The sequence below is a fragment of the Centropristis striata genome, chromosome 19 (assembly GCF_030273125.1).
Source record: "Centropristis striata isolate RG_2023a ecotype Rhode Island chromosome 19, C.striata_1.0, whole genome shotgun sequence".
NCBI lineage: Eukaryota > Metazoa > Chordata > Actinopteri > Perciformes > Serranidae > Centropristis > Centropristis striata.
In genome coordinates this window covers 29,053,629-29,070,033 of record NC_081535.1, presented here as the reverse complement: position 1 = coordinate 29,070,033, position 16,405 = coordinate 29,053,629, and the positions used below count along the sequence as shown (strand labels likewise).

General features: G+C 38.2%; 2 protein-coding genes and 1 pseudogene across 2 annotated transcripts; all 3 read right to left on the bottom strand.

Moving 5' to 3' along the window:
* Window positions 1–811: 811 nt before the first annotated feature.
* On the bottom strand, window positions 812–9,611 carry LOC131992015 (dual specificity protein phosphatase 26). Its single transcript, XM_059357353.1, has 4 exons — window positions 9,247–9,611; window positions 8,799–8,982; window positions 5,766–5,977; window positions 812–4,147 (listed from the first exon to the last, which is right to left on the bottom strand). Exons 2-4 carry the CDS (start codon window positions 8,975–8,977, stop codon window positions 3,936–3,938), a joined length of 603 nt encoding a protein of 200 aa, XP_059213336.1. The 5' UTR covers window positions 8,978–8,982; window positions 9,247–9,611; the 3' UTR covers window positions 812–3,935.
* A 2,615-nt stretch (window positions 9,612–12,226) lies between these two features.
* Window positions 12,227–14,304, bottom strand: LOC131992022 (peptidyl-prolyl cis-trans isomerase-like). The gene is made up of 5 exons (XM_059357360.1): window positions 14,191–14,304; window positions 14,029–14,059; window positions 12,715–12,803; window positions 12,444–12,616; window positions 12,227–12,359 (listed from the first exon to the last, which is right to left on the bottom strand). Exons 1-5 carry the CDS (start codon window positions 14,257–14,259, stop codon window positions 12,227–12,229), a joined length of 495 nt encoding a protein of 164 aa, XP_059213343.1. The 5' UTR covers window positions 14,260–14,304.
* Window positions 14,305–15,908: 1,604 nt separating this feature from the next.
* Window positions 15,909–16,405, bottom strand: part of LOC131992016 (peptidyl-prolyl cis-trans isomerase-like) — a 2,435-nt pseudogene continuing 1,938 nt past the window's right edge.

Below are 16,405 nucleotides of genomic sequence, written 5' to 3'. Positions count from 1 at the left end.
ATGGCACTTCGCTAACTTGAATCGGCATAAAATATTTCATCGTGCAGCTCTTATCAATTAAATTATTCCAATTCTGATTATATAATGAATCATTTTGCAGGGGTTATAAGGTTTAAAAGGTAAAAAATGTATTTGGAAATGAAAGTCTAGAAAGGAAAGTATTTTTGGGCTCCAACATTAAAAAGTGGCTTTAACAGCAAAATTAACCTCTTTTCCCCTGTCTACATGTCTTGAAAAGAAGTTTTAAAGAAGCTCAGTCTGTATGTGGACCAAATGGATCGAAAAAATATCTGCTTACGTGTGGACTAGGCCTCAGGCTGCTTTCAGTCTTTATGCTAAGCTAGGCATATTCAACTTCATTCTCAACTCACTCTTCATAGGAAAGCAAATCAACTCTTTCCCAAAATATTCAAACAAAACCTTTAAACCGCCACACACTGTACAAATCCACACTTATCAGCTTTTATTTACATTTTTCTGAGCTGAAGAAAAAGTCAACTCAGCTCGTTTCCCCATCCACCTTTTCTCCTGTACTTTATCATGATGGTGTTGAAAAAGCACTGACGAAGACCACAAGTCACAAAAAATACGCCGTGATACTTGAGGTAATCATTAATAACACAAACAGGAGAGTTATTTGAAAAGCTGGTTTGAATTTCAGCATTAGATCTGTTTTTCTTTTTTCATTAGCATCGAGAAAACAAGCCTCACGTAACACCAAGACAAAAGAGCGGATTTTGCAAGACCGGCGTACAGCACTGAAGACTGCGCACTCTCCTGACATCCAGGCAGTTGGTAGCTTTTGCGGTGGCACATTTGTGATATTGTCTCCCAATGCACGTCTACACTAAATGCTTCTTGTGCTGGCATATTAAAGCGATCACTTAGAGTTCTACCTCAGACAGCTAACAGTCACTGTAAAGTTGAAGTGATGCACCAGACTGGAAGTTGTTAAATCCTTGTTAGAGCACTACGTTGAGTCTGAAGCACCACTTGGACAGGATTTATTTCTCTTGGGGAGGTGGAGTTAGTTTCTACTGGAATTCTACTATGAACTGGTTGGTTCTCCTGTAATTTAAGTTCTATCTGGAGCAACGTCCTTGTAATTTAAAGTGAGTTTTTGTCCTGCGGGAATAGCTGCTTGTTCTTCTACTTTTTTTACTTCTACTTTTTTGGAGTAGAATTAAAAATATCCAGAGATGCACACAGCTTGGTGAATGTCATTGACTTCTCCAAAAGCTGCGTCTAGTTGACTGCCCTTATACAGAGGTAAATAAACTGATTTAGCTTTGCAGCAAATGGATCAAAAGGAAGCCGATGTTGTTGATGCTGATGTGTAAAAACTCTGAATTCATGCTTTGTCAGGTCAGTCTGCAAGACCACAAAAAACAAATTTTAAAATGTTTGTTTTCTGAATGAAGTTTGGATCAATCATTGCCTGGTGGAGAGCTGCACTGTATTGAGTGCACTTTTCTAGTTTTAGGCCTATATTTGTTTATATTTTGGCAAGTTGTCACAATTAAAAGTATGCCGAATGATCTGTTAGCAGCTCCTGTTTGCAGTGCACCCATAGGTATACAGAATACTATTACTGCAGTATTTTGATACTGAAGAAAACCTTAAATTTTGATGATTCTCGGGCAAGTTCTGAATTGTTTTTTTCTATGATTTCTAAGCAGATTTATGGACGTTTAGCACAATGAATATCAGATATATTGATATCCCCTTAATGTTGCACTAAATCCAAAAGTATGTGTGAGTTAGGACTCGGAGGGGGAGTATGTAACCTGTAGTTTCAGGACGATTAAAAGTTCTCCAGATATCATTGAGGTAAACAGTTAACACTTAATTCCTCCACCTCCACATGTCAATCCCGTCCGAATGGGCTTTTTGTCTCGTCTCTGGGTGAATTTCATGATCATCACACACAAGATATCTAATAACAAAGTGGTTATTGGAAATACATTGGATTGAAACAATACATTGAACAGAAATCATAGTATACTGTATGCTGCTATTCACAAACTCGTCACAGATAACACTTGTGTACAGATTGTGACAACACTGTAATACAATACTCAACGGGCTACATAACTGTGCTGGTTTAGACCTGGGCTACAACTAGTGTGTGAGCTGTTCAGAGCACTTAATGACACTTGCTGAATGTAAAAAAAGTACGTTGAGGGAAGACCTGCAAAGACTTAACCTACGGGGAAGAATCACTGAGCAAGAGTCTTCTTTTTCTGAGGTTTAACCCTCTGTTTGATTACAAAAGAGCCTGCGTGTGGACAGAACCAGGTGTGGTCATTTCGGGGGCCTCACACAAAATCAAGCATGGGGGGCCCCTTGAATCCTGACCCTGGGAACCAGGCTGGCTGATAGAAACACTGCAGATTATCTCTCTTAAATGAGAAACAATAGCACTCACATGGTTTTACTGGTAGCACTCAGGGCCAAAAGCAACACTGTTATCTCCATTTTAACCAGTTGTTGTGTTGAAACCTGCACACTTTTAATCACCTTTTTAAATTAAGTTTACCTGATAAGCAACAGCATGGGTTTAGTTATATAAATTAACATATAATAAATCCTGATTCAAATGACAAAGAAACAAAGTTTATCTTGTCTTTGAAATGTATTCAATTGAATGTAGGAAGAAAAATATTTGCAAATCGTTGCATTCTGTATTAATCACAAACTTACTTTTTTGGTTTTAAGTTTCTTCTTATGTGTTTAAGCCAACAATTACCCTGTGTTTGGCAGGTACTTGCAGAACCTCTTGCTTTTTATTTCGGATATAATATCCAGTGGTGCACACAGCTCTGTGAACCAGTACAGCATTAATACAGCGGTAAATAAACAGATTTTGCCATGATTTAATTGTGATAAACGGATCAAAAGGATGCCGAAATAACTGCAACATGATGCTGATGTTTAAAAAAAAGCCTGAATTCCTGCTTTGTCAGGTCTGTCTGCAAGACCACAAGAAAACTACTTTTAAAATGCTTGTTTTCTGAATGGAGTTCAGGACGATCAGAGCTACACAGTGCAGGGGATTTTCAAAATCAACAGTGGCAAAAATAACCACTAGTGCTGCTTCGTAGCTGTTGTGGAAGTCCCAGATATGTCAGTAAACCAAACAGTGTCATGTCTGGATTAATAATATCGTAATATCGCACACAGCTCAGTGAGTTTCATCACGTTCTCCAGCAACTGTGTCTGGATGACTGCACTAATACGGCGGTACATAAACAGATTTTGCCGCGATTTAATTGCAATAAACGGATCAAAAAGGATGCAACATGATGCTGATGTTTAAAAAGCCTGAATTCCTGTTTGGTCAGGTTTGCCTGCAAGAACACAAGAACATTACTTTTAAAATGACTGTTTTCTGAATGGAGTTCAGTCATTTTTCTTTTTCTCTGTGTTGATCCTGCCCCAGTATCAGACATAATCACAAAATATTGAATTAAAAAAATCTAATTATCTAAAGAAAAATCTCTTGCCTGCTGTGGCAATGTAAACATAGGCTCTTCTGGTCTTAATTGTAAACTCAATAATTGTTTCATCTGATTTTGTGGGGAATCCGTCCCACTGATGATCTCGTTTGCTTATTTTGGTTATAGAGGCACCAGAATTAAACTCAAACGGTTTGATAACCGGATAAAAACTCCTTGTAGCTGCTGTAGTTTTAGCATCAGATGTTGTTTCAGAGGCTCAAACACTATAAACAACAATATAAAATAAGTAAAAGTGAATAAATTGAGTCTGAAGATACTGATTCCAGTCAAACCTGCTGCCACTCAGAGCTACAGTGTCAGAAACCCACCAGTTGCTCCTTACTTGGTCCCATTATTTCCCTCAGTGTAACCAGTCTAGTTGCTACCTCAGGTTGTGTGTATGTTTGTGTGTATGTGTGTGTTGAGTGTGTGTTTTCAGCTCTGCGGTGACGTCTTACGGCTCTCCCTCAGGATGCCGTCCAGGCCGTTGAGCTGGCGGAGGAAGCCCCGGTTGGGGATGACGCCTCGGTGGTCCTTGACGGTTTTAATGGCCTCCACCAGCGTCAGGTTCTGTCTGATCATCAGGTAGGCCAGCACCAGCGTGGCTGAGCGGCTCACCCCCACAGTGCAGTGCACCAGGACCTTACCTACACACACACACACACACACACACACACACACACGGAAACGGGATTGGACCTGTTAGATTTTCACTGTCAGGGATCAAATCAAATCAAATCAAACTTTATTTATATAGCGCTTTTCATACATGGAAATGTAACACAAAGTGCTTTACAAAAAATAAGGATAAAAACAGACAATAAAAATGACAAAACCCACCCCTCCCATCCCCACATACACATCTGTATGTACACACACGCACATAGACACGCACGCAAACAAGCACACACTCAGACTCACACACAGCACATATTGATTGACAGTGTACATGGTCACACTGTCAATCATCACATGGTCTATAACAAATAGTTTTTCAGGATATTATTCTAAAATATACTCAAAGTATCATCAAAAAAAGTACTCATTTGATAATAAAATGTACTCAAGGTATCAGCTGTACAAGTTCTACTTTTGCTTAAAGTAGCAGCAGTAAAGTACTTATTCTGCAGTAAAACGTAATTAAATTATCAGCAATAAAAGTACTCTTGATGCAGTAAAAGTCAATTCTGCAGTAAAATGTGCTTGAAGTATCAACAGTAAAAGTACTCATTCTGCAGTAAAAATGTATTTTAAGTATCAGATGTAAAAGTTTTAATTTTGCTTAAATATATAATATAAACAACCAAACCCTGTTTATCTGACCCATCCATCCACCTCGACCTCCTGCCTGTGCGGACTTTGTTGCTCTTTATACTACGACGCCTGACTTCCTCCTTTGCTGCTGTCATCACAACTACAGCCACATTTAGCCCCGTTTACACGAGGACGCTTGCGGGTAAAAACGACAAAATATTTTAGCGGAAGTGCCTTTCGTTTACACAGTGACGGCGTTTTTGGGGCTTAAAAACGCAAAAATCTGAAACCACCCTCCAAAGTGGAAAAATTAAATCCGCTCCGCCGTAGCGTGTCCGTTTACACTGCCAAGACGCAAAACTCTGCTCAGATCTGCTCACGTCATGTATGTGTTTACGTCACATACATGCTCCAGTACAGGGAAATAAACAAACATGTGGGATTATTTCCGTGCGTCGGACCTTCAAGCTGCTCTGGCAGCTCTAATAACCTTACAGGAGTCTTTTCACTAAATGTGCAGGATATGTACAGATAGTATTAGTGAACAGAGAAGGATCTGGAATTACCTCTATCACATTTTGGATGCACTGATTGGTCGGAGGCGAGACCTGGGAGATCTAGTGATGGTGGAGAACTTTGTGGAAGGAGTAGCTGATGAAAATGCGTGGTGAAAACTTCTACATGCCCAAAGATGCTCTTATCGCTTTAAGTGATGCCGCCTGGCTGCATACAATCCAATTCCACACACTTTTGCGTCACCGTATGCATGCAGATTTCCTCCTGAAAACGCTCGTCTAAACGCGGAATAAAAAGTGAACGCAACGCCACTTTTGCGTCTTCTGTTCAGATTGTCATCATGTAAACGTAGCCTTGTAGTGCATTACTTTTTGAAGTCATAAGCATAAACAGTGAATGTCATAATTAGTTATCTGCATATTTTACATGCATGATCTTAGTATTTCTAAACCGGCTGCAGATGACTCACTACAGGTCCAGGTTTCTCAGACTGACCTCCACTGGTGAGGGCTTTGTGGATGAACTCAGCAGCAGGGTAGAAGTTGACGCTCATGTCGAAGGTGGGCGAGTCGTGAGCCTCGATGCCGTGATACGTGATGTTCATGCCGGCGTAGTACTCCGCTCCGCCGCGCCACTTGCTCTGGGCGCAGTTCAGGATGTGTGTGATGCCAAGTTTGGCCAGCTCACGCCGGTCTGATGCAATATCTCTGCAGACAGGAGGAGATTTTTTTAATCATTCCATCAAACTGGTTTCATTTCTCCACGTGTCAGTGTGAGTTATATGTGGCAGTTAAACCCCCTCACTGCTGGAACAAACGCAGCTGGGCCACGCGGTCACACGCATCTGACATCAGTTTGATATAAACAGCTTTATATTTCAGGTAAATTGGTGGCATGTAAACAAATACATGACAGTGATAAAATAAGTACTAAGATCCTTTAAGTACAATTGAAAAATAATCATTCAAGCAAAAGTCCTGCCTTTAAAATCCTACTGAAGTACAGAAGTATTATCAGCCACATGTACTGACAGCATCAGCTGTAAAATAACTCATTCTGCAGTAAAATGTACTTTAATTATCAGCAGTAAGATTACACTGTAGTTATGCATCGAAATACATTTAAAGTATCAGTAAAAGTACTCAGTAGGAAATAAAAGTACAAAGTCAAACATTCAATACAAACATTTAGTGAAAGTAAACAGCCATAAAAGTACTTATTGTGAAGTAAAATATAATCAGGTATATCAGTAGTAAAAGTATTCATTTTGCAGAAAAAGTATCAGCAGTGAAATACAAACTGCAGTAAAATGTACTCAAAGTATCTGCAGTAGAAGTACTAATTTTAATGTACTGTTATGCATTAAAATATACTTAAAGTATCCACAATAAAAGTACAAATTCTGCAGTAAAATGTACTCAAAGTATCTGCAGTAGAAGTACTAATTTTACTGTACTGTTATGCATTAAAATATACTTAAAGTACCCACAATAAAAGTACAAATTCTGCAGTAAAATGTATTTAAAGTATGTGCAGTAAAAGTGCTACTTGTAAAGTAAAATATACTTAAAATATCCACAGAAAGAGAACTCACTCTGCAGTAAAATGTTGGATTATTTGACCTTTTTAGGCTTCAAACTGTTCATTTAACCTTTTAATTCAAACTCTGAAGGTTTTTCAGAGGGACTCTTTCTTTAACTGAAGTGAGGGTCAAAGGTCTCTATGAGACAAATCTGTTCATTGTTTTATTTTGGACTGCAGAAATATTAAACGTTTTCATCCACAGTCAGTCAGTTCATTCTGTTCTCTCTGTTCTCTGCTCTGTTCTCTTTTCTCTCTGTTCTCTCTGTTCTCTGCTCTGTTCTCTTTTCTCTCTGTTCTCTGCTCTGTTCTCTTTTCTTTCTGTTCTCTCTGTTCTCTGCTCTGTTCTCTCTGTTCTCTGACTCACTGCCCCTCCTGACTGCAGCCCCTCCCTCCCTCCCTCCTCCTGCAGCTTTTCCCGCCATTTCCACCACCTGACTTTCTCCTCCCACTCACTCACCCCCCTGCTTCCTCTTTCAGCGTGGTGTTACATATCTTGGATAAGTTCCACCGGTTCCCCGCCCTGTCTCGCGTGCTTCCGCCTGCAGCGTTGCTCCCCCTGCCTGTCTCAACCTGCCTGTTTCTTCTCCTGCTTCACTTTCCCTGCACTGCTTCATTTACTGGTTTTAAGCTTGTTACTGGTTTAAAACTGACCAGAACTCTTTCTCTGGCTCGTGTTGTGCTTCTGGGTTCTTTGCAACACTTGTTACTCTGATGTTGCAGCTTCGCTCTGCAGAATGAGGCTGTTTGATTTCACTTCAATCTGCTTCAGGAGGAAAAGTTTCTCTGTGCTGCTGCACGAGTTCAGGCACTAAATAACCATGAGTCATGCATTTTTTACCTCGGCACGTATTACACTTTATAAACCACAATTATAAGAGGGGGACAGTTACTAAGAACATTTACTAAATATGTTCTGTTTTCTTTTATTTCCTTCTTTTGTCTTCTTCAACAGAAAAAAATATATGAAATAAGATAAAATAATAAAAATAATAATATAATAAAAAACATTTTGATAAAATAAAACAGCAAACATAATAATGAATAAATATAATATATTAAAATATAAAATAAAGTAATATTGTTTTATAATAAATAAAAATATTAAATTAAAAATTAAATAAATTGTATTAAAATTGCATACTTACATTGCATACTTACTTTACAGTTTCAAGGTACTTGTAAGTTACTTAATTATTTTTATTTTTATTTATTCCACTACATATCTGAGGGACTTTTTGTATTTTTCAGTCCACTACATTATTTGGATAAATTCAGTTACTATTCATTTATTTTTTTATACATTTTTTACAGATTCAGATTATAATAAGATAGAACTAATATTTAGCAAAATTCAACTATTATAAAAAATAAATAATAATAATAATAAAAATAAAAATTAGCTCCACTTTTACCAGCTGCAACAACCAACAAAAAATACATTATTCTGAAATGCAACATTCTGTACGAGTACTTTTCTTTAAAGTGGATTTTGATTGAATTTAAATAGATTATATTTATGCAAAACTTTGAACGCAGGACTTCTTCCTTCTTTGTAAATAGACATAAAATATGATCAAATAAAATAACTGAATAAATATATTGAAATGTTTTTATAATTAAATCAGCAAAATAAAACATCCAATATGTAAAAAGTAAAATAAAATTGTATTCAAATGTTTATATAGGATTATTTATAGATAAATGTTAGTTCAGATTAATAACATATTCAAATCAAATAATACATTGCCAGATAAAATTAGCTCAACAACCAACAAAAAGTACATTAATCTGAAATGTAACATTATTTCATTATTTAAATTAGTTTATATTTATGCACATTGCACTAAAACTTTGAATGCAGGCCTTTTCCTTGCAGTGGGCTGTTTCTCCACTGTACTTGTTTATAGTGGTGTGTTGCAGTGGACTGGGGTTATGTAAACTCACTGATCTCCGATGTAGAGTCGTGGCCACACTTCGTCCGCGTGGTTGCAGGCAGTTTTCCCGGTGCACAGCAGCCGCTCCAGCTCGGACACGGTCAGGGTCGGGCACACACGCTCAGAGTCCTTTCGGTTCGGAGACCTGGAGCTGCTCCGGGACCGGGAGAACCGGGACATGAACGCCATTTAATCTGAAAAAAAAAAAAAAAACCCAAAACAAAACAAAAAACAAAACAGAAAGCAATTTGTGCAAACAAATATTAAATAATTCACAATATGAAAACAACATAATGGAATAAAGGGAGAAAATCGTCTTTATTATGATATTATTTTTAGATTATGTAACACATAATAACCTGTGGCTTTGTTTTGGTTGCTGCTGAGTGTCTCTGTGAGCTCTACATGTGTATTAAATCATGCAGGCCCAGTGCTTTCCTCCATCTTTCTTTATTTACCTGTGTGTTGTTTTCTTGTGTGTCTCAGTGGTGCTGCAGGGTGAGCTGCTCCGCGGCCATGTTGACTCATTTATTTGCTGTGGGAGGATGGAGGGATGATGCTGAAGCTGCTGAGCATCCACCAGCAGACATCTTCAGCTCCGAGCGCCGCTCCTTCTCCTCAGCACCATCTTCTCAACAAGTCCTCAGTCAGACAGACAGACAGACTCATGACCTCACAAACATGGCCGCAGGGCTCGGGTTAAAGCCACAGGTACGCTGTGTCCGTGACAGATCTCTGCTGCTTCATGGGTGTCTCAGTGTGCTGGAATGATCGAGGTTACTTAATTTTATATTTAATTGTTAATGAGGCTCTTTGTGACGTTGGTGTTGCGGTGTTTTGGTGGCGTTTGTCGCCACCTGCCGGTCAAAGGGAGGAAACGCAGGGAGGAATAAAATGGAGTAAACATTTAACTCAGGGATGGGCAATTTAAATGCTGGAGGGGGCCACAATTTTTTATCGACACTACCACAGGGCCACATATAGGACCGTGCACTTAACCAGATATGATGAAACTGCAATTTTAAATATGTTTACAGTGCAGTAACTTAACATATTTCATGCTCAAATGCATGTATAACAGTATAAATAGGAATACAAAAGGTTTGAGGCAAATAAAAAATAACCACTTACTGTGATTTCTTTTTTTTTCAGTGCAAGAACAGCAGACCAACATTAATGCAAGAAGTAATTTTGTGCATTTTTACATTGCACTTTTAAGATTTCATGCTCAAATGCATGTAGTTGTACTGAGGGCCACTTCAAGTGAGGGTGCTGGCCGTATGTGGCCCCCGGGCCTCCAGTTGCCCATCCCTGATCTAACTACATTCAGCAGAAGTAAACTGGTGCTTTGTTGTAAAAACAGATAAAAGTCATTCTTAAAATGTATACAATAACACGATTTTGAATGATTTTTCATTTTAATGCCTAATAAAAAAATGAGTTTTAAATATCTTATTGAATAACACTTTTATGGGGGACAGAAGCTGAAAAAACCCCATGAATAAATAAACAAATTACCTGTATGTGTGATATGAATCAATTTTTGCATTTATTTAAAGTTAAATTTGAAATTTATTTGCAAATGCATTTGTTTAAAAATATATTTTTTATGGATGTATTTATTTACTTCTGTAGTATTTCTCATTCAAATTTTACTCTCAGTTTATTTCCCAAAATCAGCAATTTGAAAGCACTCGTGTACAAACATGTTAGAAACACACCTACCCAGAACACGAGGTGAGGCTCAATGGCCTTTCAATGGGGAAACAAGTGATGTAGTTATCTTATCTCTTGTGGAGACATAGAAAATGTGAAAACAGATTTGCTTAAAGTGAGTTATTTTTCTGACCAAAGCAGGAAACAAAATTTTTGGTGTTTTCCAATCACATTATAATTACTACAAACAAACTATAACCCCATTCTTATTTAGAGGTACTTTGTGACTACTTCGACTGCCAATGTGTGGATTATGACTGTTTAAAGATGGATGACATGACAGCTCCCCCTGGTGTCATAAATGATTCCCAAAGATGGTTTCTGTCATTTTAGGTCATCTGGCATTTGTTTGTCTTCCTTTTTTTCTAATAAGGTTGGTTTTAATTAGTCACTTGATTCTATGAAATGGGGCTGTGACATCATGAATTACAGCTGTAACTGACTCCTGATTGGTCCAGCAGGTGTGTGGCAGAAACATTATACCAATGCTCCACTCTTTTACCCCTTTTCAACCAAGGCAGTTTGAGGTCTGGTTCGGAGCTGGTGCTTCATCTTGAATGTTTTCTCTCTAGCTTGTGAGATAGACAACAGGGTCTAAGAAAAGTTTGCAAGTTGAACCAACTGTGAATGTCCACCAGCCCAGTACTAGAACTAGGTTTGCTTTGGTTGAAAAGGGGCATTTGTCACTCCTGTTCAGACTCTGGCTCCAAGTGAAGTCACCAGAACAAGATGGCAGCGCATGTAACCGGCATATTTAGGCCTCAATTATATAACGCTCTTAGCCATATGACACTAAAGACGATGGTAGTTTTTAAAAATTCTGTCATCGGTGAATGCAACAGAGGCAAAACAAATCAGAGAGTTGTATGGAAATAACTGTCTTATTGGCTCACAGGTATCTATCCTGGGACATATCTCGAAGCGATAAGTTAGATTTATTGATGGACATAAGATTTTTTGTTTAGAAAGAAGACAGTTCTCAGCCTGTGGCTCAACCACCAACCAAGCCACAGCTTGAACCAGGTAAACAAGGCATGTAAATGATAAATAAGTGTGTGTTTTTAGAAACATCTTTCTTATTTTTACTTGTTAAAAGTTTTGGACATTATAATTGTATGTCATGTCATTGAGCCTTCTGTCGTGGATTTTTCTGTCACGTAGTAATAATACAAGATGTGACACTCATTTTAATGAGGACACTTTTATGTATCTTGATGTTCATTTGTTTGACATTGATGTGGAAAACTGACGTTAATTTTGACATATATACAGTTTCTTTTTTTTCTGGTAGAACACGATGAAGTGCAAGGAGAAAGAGCAGCAAAATATAAAGGAAGAGACGATACAGTAGCAAGTGATGGAGGGAAAGCAGCAAGTGAACTTTGACAACATGAACATTGCATAGAGATTTGTGACTGGGTGAAAGAAAGTTTAATATTCCAATTAGTGAATAAAAAATGTGATCAATTTCCGAATTTCAACATCCTGTTTGTATTCAATATTAATACTAATAACAACTGCTCATACGTTTTTTTTTTGTTGTTTTTTTTACATAATTCTTGATTATTTCTGAAAAAATGTGTTATGAGGTACAACTTTCAGTTTTTCCATGATAAAGACAGATACATTTTCTGGGGGTCCAAATTCAAGAAATGCCCCTGTGCATGGTAAAGGTTTGCTCTGACAGGAGAACAAGCTGAGCTGAGAGGTTTAGATGCACGTTTATAATTGACCACAGTCGGCAATAACAACCTTTGCTGACGTTTTGCCGCTCTTTGAGCCTACCGCCTCCATTGCTCTCACAACATCAATCCCCTCCACAACGCTGCCAAACACCACATGCTTCCCATCCAGCCTGGAGGAGACACAAACATCTTCAATGAGCTGAAACTGTTGGTTAGACTGAATGCAGCAGTACATGGGTCAAAACAAAGCTCACCATGCAGTGTTAGCTGTGCACAGGAAGAACTGGGATCCATTGGTGTTGGGCCCAGCGTTAGCCATGGACAGTATACCCGCGCCTGTGTGCTTCAACTGGAAGTTCTCATCAGCAAACTTCTCCCCGTAGATGGATTTGCCTCCAGTTCCATTGTGCTTGGTAAAGTCCCCGCCCTGAAAACAAAACGTTCACTCAGTATTTGTTTCTTTCTAGCTGGGGTTGAATCTGAACTTATGAAGGAGACGAGACAAATCCACTGCCTTCACTGTACCTGGCACATGAAGTCTTTGATGATTCTGTGAAACGAGGAGCCCTTGTAGCCAAAACTTTTCTCTCCGGTGCACAAGGCACGGAAATTTTCTGGAAAATAAGACAAATACAAAGAATGTAAGGTTCATATCAGAGGAAATAAGCACTATGTGTTGGAGTAGAGCAGTGAGGTCACAAGCCAGGTTGTCCAGTCGAGGTTTTCTTGTGGTCATTTTATGTCTGTGCATTTTTTTAAAGTCGTTTTATGTCCTTTCTTGGTCATTTTGTGTCTGTTTGTGGTTGTTTAGCATCTCTTTGTGTTTTTCAATGTCTTTCTGGTTATTAGGCATGTCTTTGCAGCCATTTGAATCTCTTCATTTTGTCATTTTTTGTCTCTGCATAGTCATTTTGTATCAGTTTGTGGTTGTTTTGTGTGTCTTTGTGGTCGAGAATATATTATATAGAATATGCACAAACAGCGCAATGTTTTTGATCCACTAAGAATGGCTATGTGAGACAAAATCAGACCCATGGTGGTGGTTGGACAGAACAAATATACAGGGTGTCCATAAAGTCTCTTTACAAATTAAAAAAAAATATTACAAAAGCAATTGATGAAATAACTTAATCAGATTTGTTGTATGTACTCAGTGGTTAACAAAGTTTTTAATCACATTGCATTTGTGTATTTCAGGTACCCTGGTGATGAAATAGGTAGGGGTTAATGAACCCCTATAAAAATAGCTACTCCCCAAGAGAAGGCACAATGTGTATCCTGGTTTATACAGTATAAACAAAATCGGATACGCAGACTCAGCGAAAAACTACAGTATGGAAGAGATCCAACTTCACATCCATCAATTCGTGCATGGCAAAATTTATGGAGACAGGGAGAGTGTTGGATAAAGAGAGGAGTGGCAATTTTATAGGGGTTCATTTACCACTACCTATTTCATTAGCAGGGTACCTGAAATACACAAATGCAATGTGATTAAAAACGTTGATAACCACTGAGTGCATACAACAAATCTGATTAAGTTATTTCATTAATTGTCTTTGTAATGTTTTTTTTTTTAGTAATTGTAAAGGGACTTTATGGACACCCTGTATATTACCATCATCCAGCTAGAGGAAATGACAGATAGCAGAACACCTCAAACTTTTTTTTGTCTTCGTACTACTCCTGATGCTCTGAATCAACCACAGCCTCGCCCCTGTTCAAGATAACTGATCGGGTGATGATTCATAGCCAATCATAAATCCCTTTTTAGGTGTGTGGAAAAAGCCAGAGCAGCAGCTGCATGCAGTGAACTCAGGAAGTGTTTCTCTTACATACCTGCAGTCTTCGGGACCACATCGGACCGGAGCTGCAAAACACAAAACCTTTTACAATCTTACAGATGGATGTAGAAACCATTCTAACCACCATTTTTAACCATAATATCATAACCATAGATGAAATAAACTGAGTGAGTGTGTAGTGTGATGTTTAGCTTACCTCCATTACAATCCTGCCAGCTGGCTTTCCACCAATGGTGATGTCAAAGAAAACTTTGGGTAAAGCCATGTTTGTGGTTATGAAGGAAAAATGAACGTGAACGACCAACGTCTCGGACACACTGGATCTGCTTTGATATGTAGAACATGTACAGGTGGAGTAATAGCTGCTGACAGCCAATCACAGCCAGCTTCTTCCAGAACGCTCAAGAGCGGACCAATAGGAATGAAGGTGGTTGGTAATATTACTCCAGGGGCGGAGCCACGACCAGACAGAGAGGCTTCTCGATGAAAATCACCAGTGTTGAGACGCCCCCAGTGGCACACCTGGTAGGACGCATACTACAGAGACACGGGCTGTATCCCAATGTCAAGGATCCTTCCTTGGTAGGCTCCTTCCTCCTGAGTCGTGTCCTCTAGAGGCGAGGCAAGAGTCCTTCCTTTCAATGGTATACATTACATTTATAAATGAAAAACGTATGAATAATATTCATCAACCAATCAATCAATCGAATTTTATTTATATAGTACCTTTCAAACAAATCTAATGTCATTCAATGCATGCTTTTTAGATTGAAACAACAACAACAAGTTAGAATATTTAACACTGAGAAATACAATATGAGTAGGTACAATTGTAAAAGATAATATGCATATAAATACATGTATAAAAAATGAATAGAATGAAAATGTGAATAAACATTTAATATAAACAAAAAAATATAGGTAAAACTGATAAAAGCAAATAAATAGAACAAGTTATAAACCATTGTGATAATAAGATAATAAGACACTACATAAAAGCCAGATCAAAAAGATAGGCTTTTAGTTTAGAGGTATACATATTTCCAGCGCTATTTATCATACTGCAAACGCCTCCTTATTTTCCCAATTCACAACCAGGTATTTATGAGGAATCACCTTAACCTTCTTCCATTATATACAATTTTACAAACCGATTACACTGCGCTGGGAAACAAGAAAAGTTTGCAAGTTGAACCAACTGTGAATGTCCACCAGCCCAGTACTAGAACTAGGTTTGCTTTGGTTGAAAAGGGGCATTTGTCACTCCTGTTCAGACTCTGGCTCCAAGTGAAGTCACCAGAACAAGATGGCAGCGCATGTAACCGGCATATTTAGGCCTCAATTATATAACGCTCTTAGCCATATGACACTAAAGACGATGGTAGTTTTTAAAAATTCTGTCTTCGGTGAATGCAACAGAGGCAAAACAAATCAGAGAGTTGTATGGAAATAACTGTCTTATTGGCTCACAGATATTTATCCTGGGACATATCTCGAAGCGGTAAGTTGGATTTATTTTGGACATAAGATTTTTTGTTTAGAAAGAAGACAGTTCTCAGCCTGTGGCTCAACCACCAACCAAGCCACAGCTTGAACCAGGTAAACAAGGCATGTAAATGATAAATAAGTGTGTGTTTTTAGAAACATCTTTCTTATTTTTACTTGTTAAAAGTTTTGGACATTATAATTGTATGTCATGTCATTGAGCCTTCTGTCGTGGATTTTTCTGTCACGTAGTAATAATACAAGATGTGACACTCATTTTAATGAGGACACTTTTATATATCTTGATGTTCATTTGTTTGACATTGATGTGGAAAACTGACGTTAATTTTGACATATATACAGTTTCTTTTTTTTCTGGTAGAACACGATGAAGTGCAAGGAGAAAGAGCAGCAAAATATAAAGGAAGAGACGATACAGTAGCAAGTGATGGAGGGAAAGCAGCAAGTGAACTTTGACAACATGAACATTGCATAGAGATTTGTGACTGGGTGAAAGAAAGTTTAATATTCCAATTAGTGAATAAAAAATGTGACCAATTTCCGAATTTCAACATCCTGTTTGTATTCAATATTAATACTAATAACAACTGCTCATACGTTTTTTTTTTGTTGTTTTTTTACATAATTCTTGATTATTTCTGAAAAAAAGTGATATGAGGTACAACTTTCAGTTTTTCCATGATAAAGACAGATACATTTTCTGGGGGTCCAAGTTCAAGAAATGCCCCTGTGCATGGTAAAGGTTTACTCTGACAGGAGAACAAGCTGAGCTGAGGAGGTTTAGACGCACGTTTATAATTGACCACAGTCGGCAATAACAACCTTTGCTGACGTTTTGCCGCTCTTTGAGCCTACCGCCTCCATTGCCTCCACAACATCCATCCCCTCCACAACGCTGCCAAACA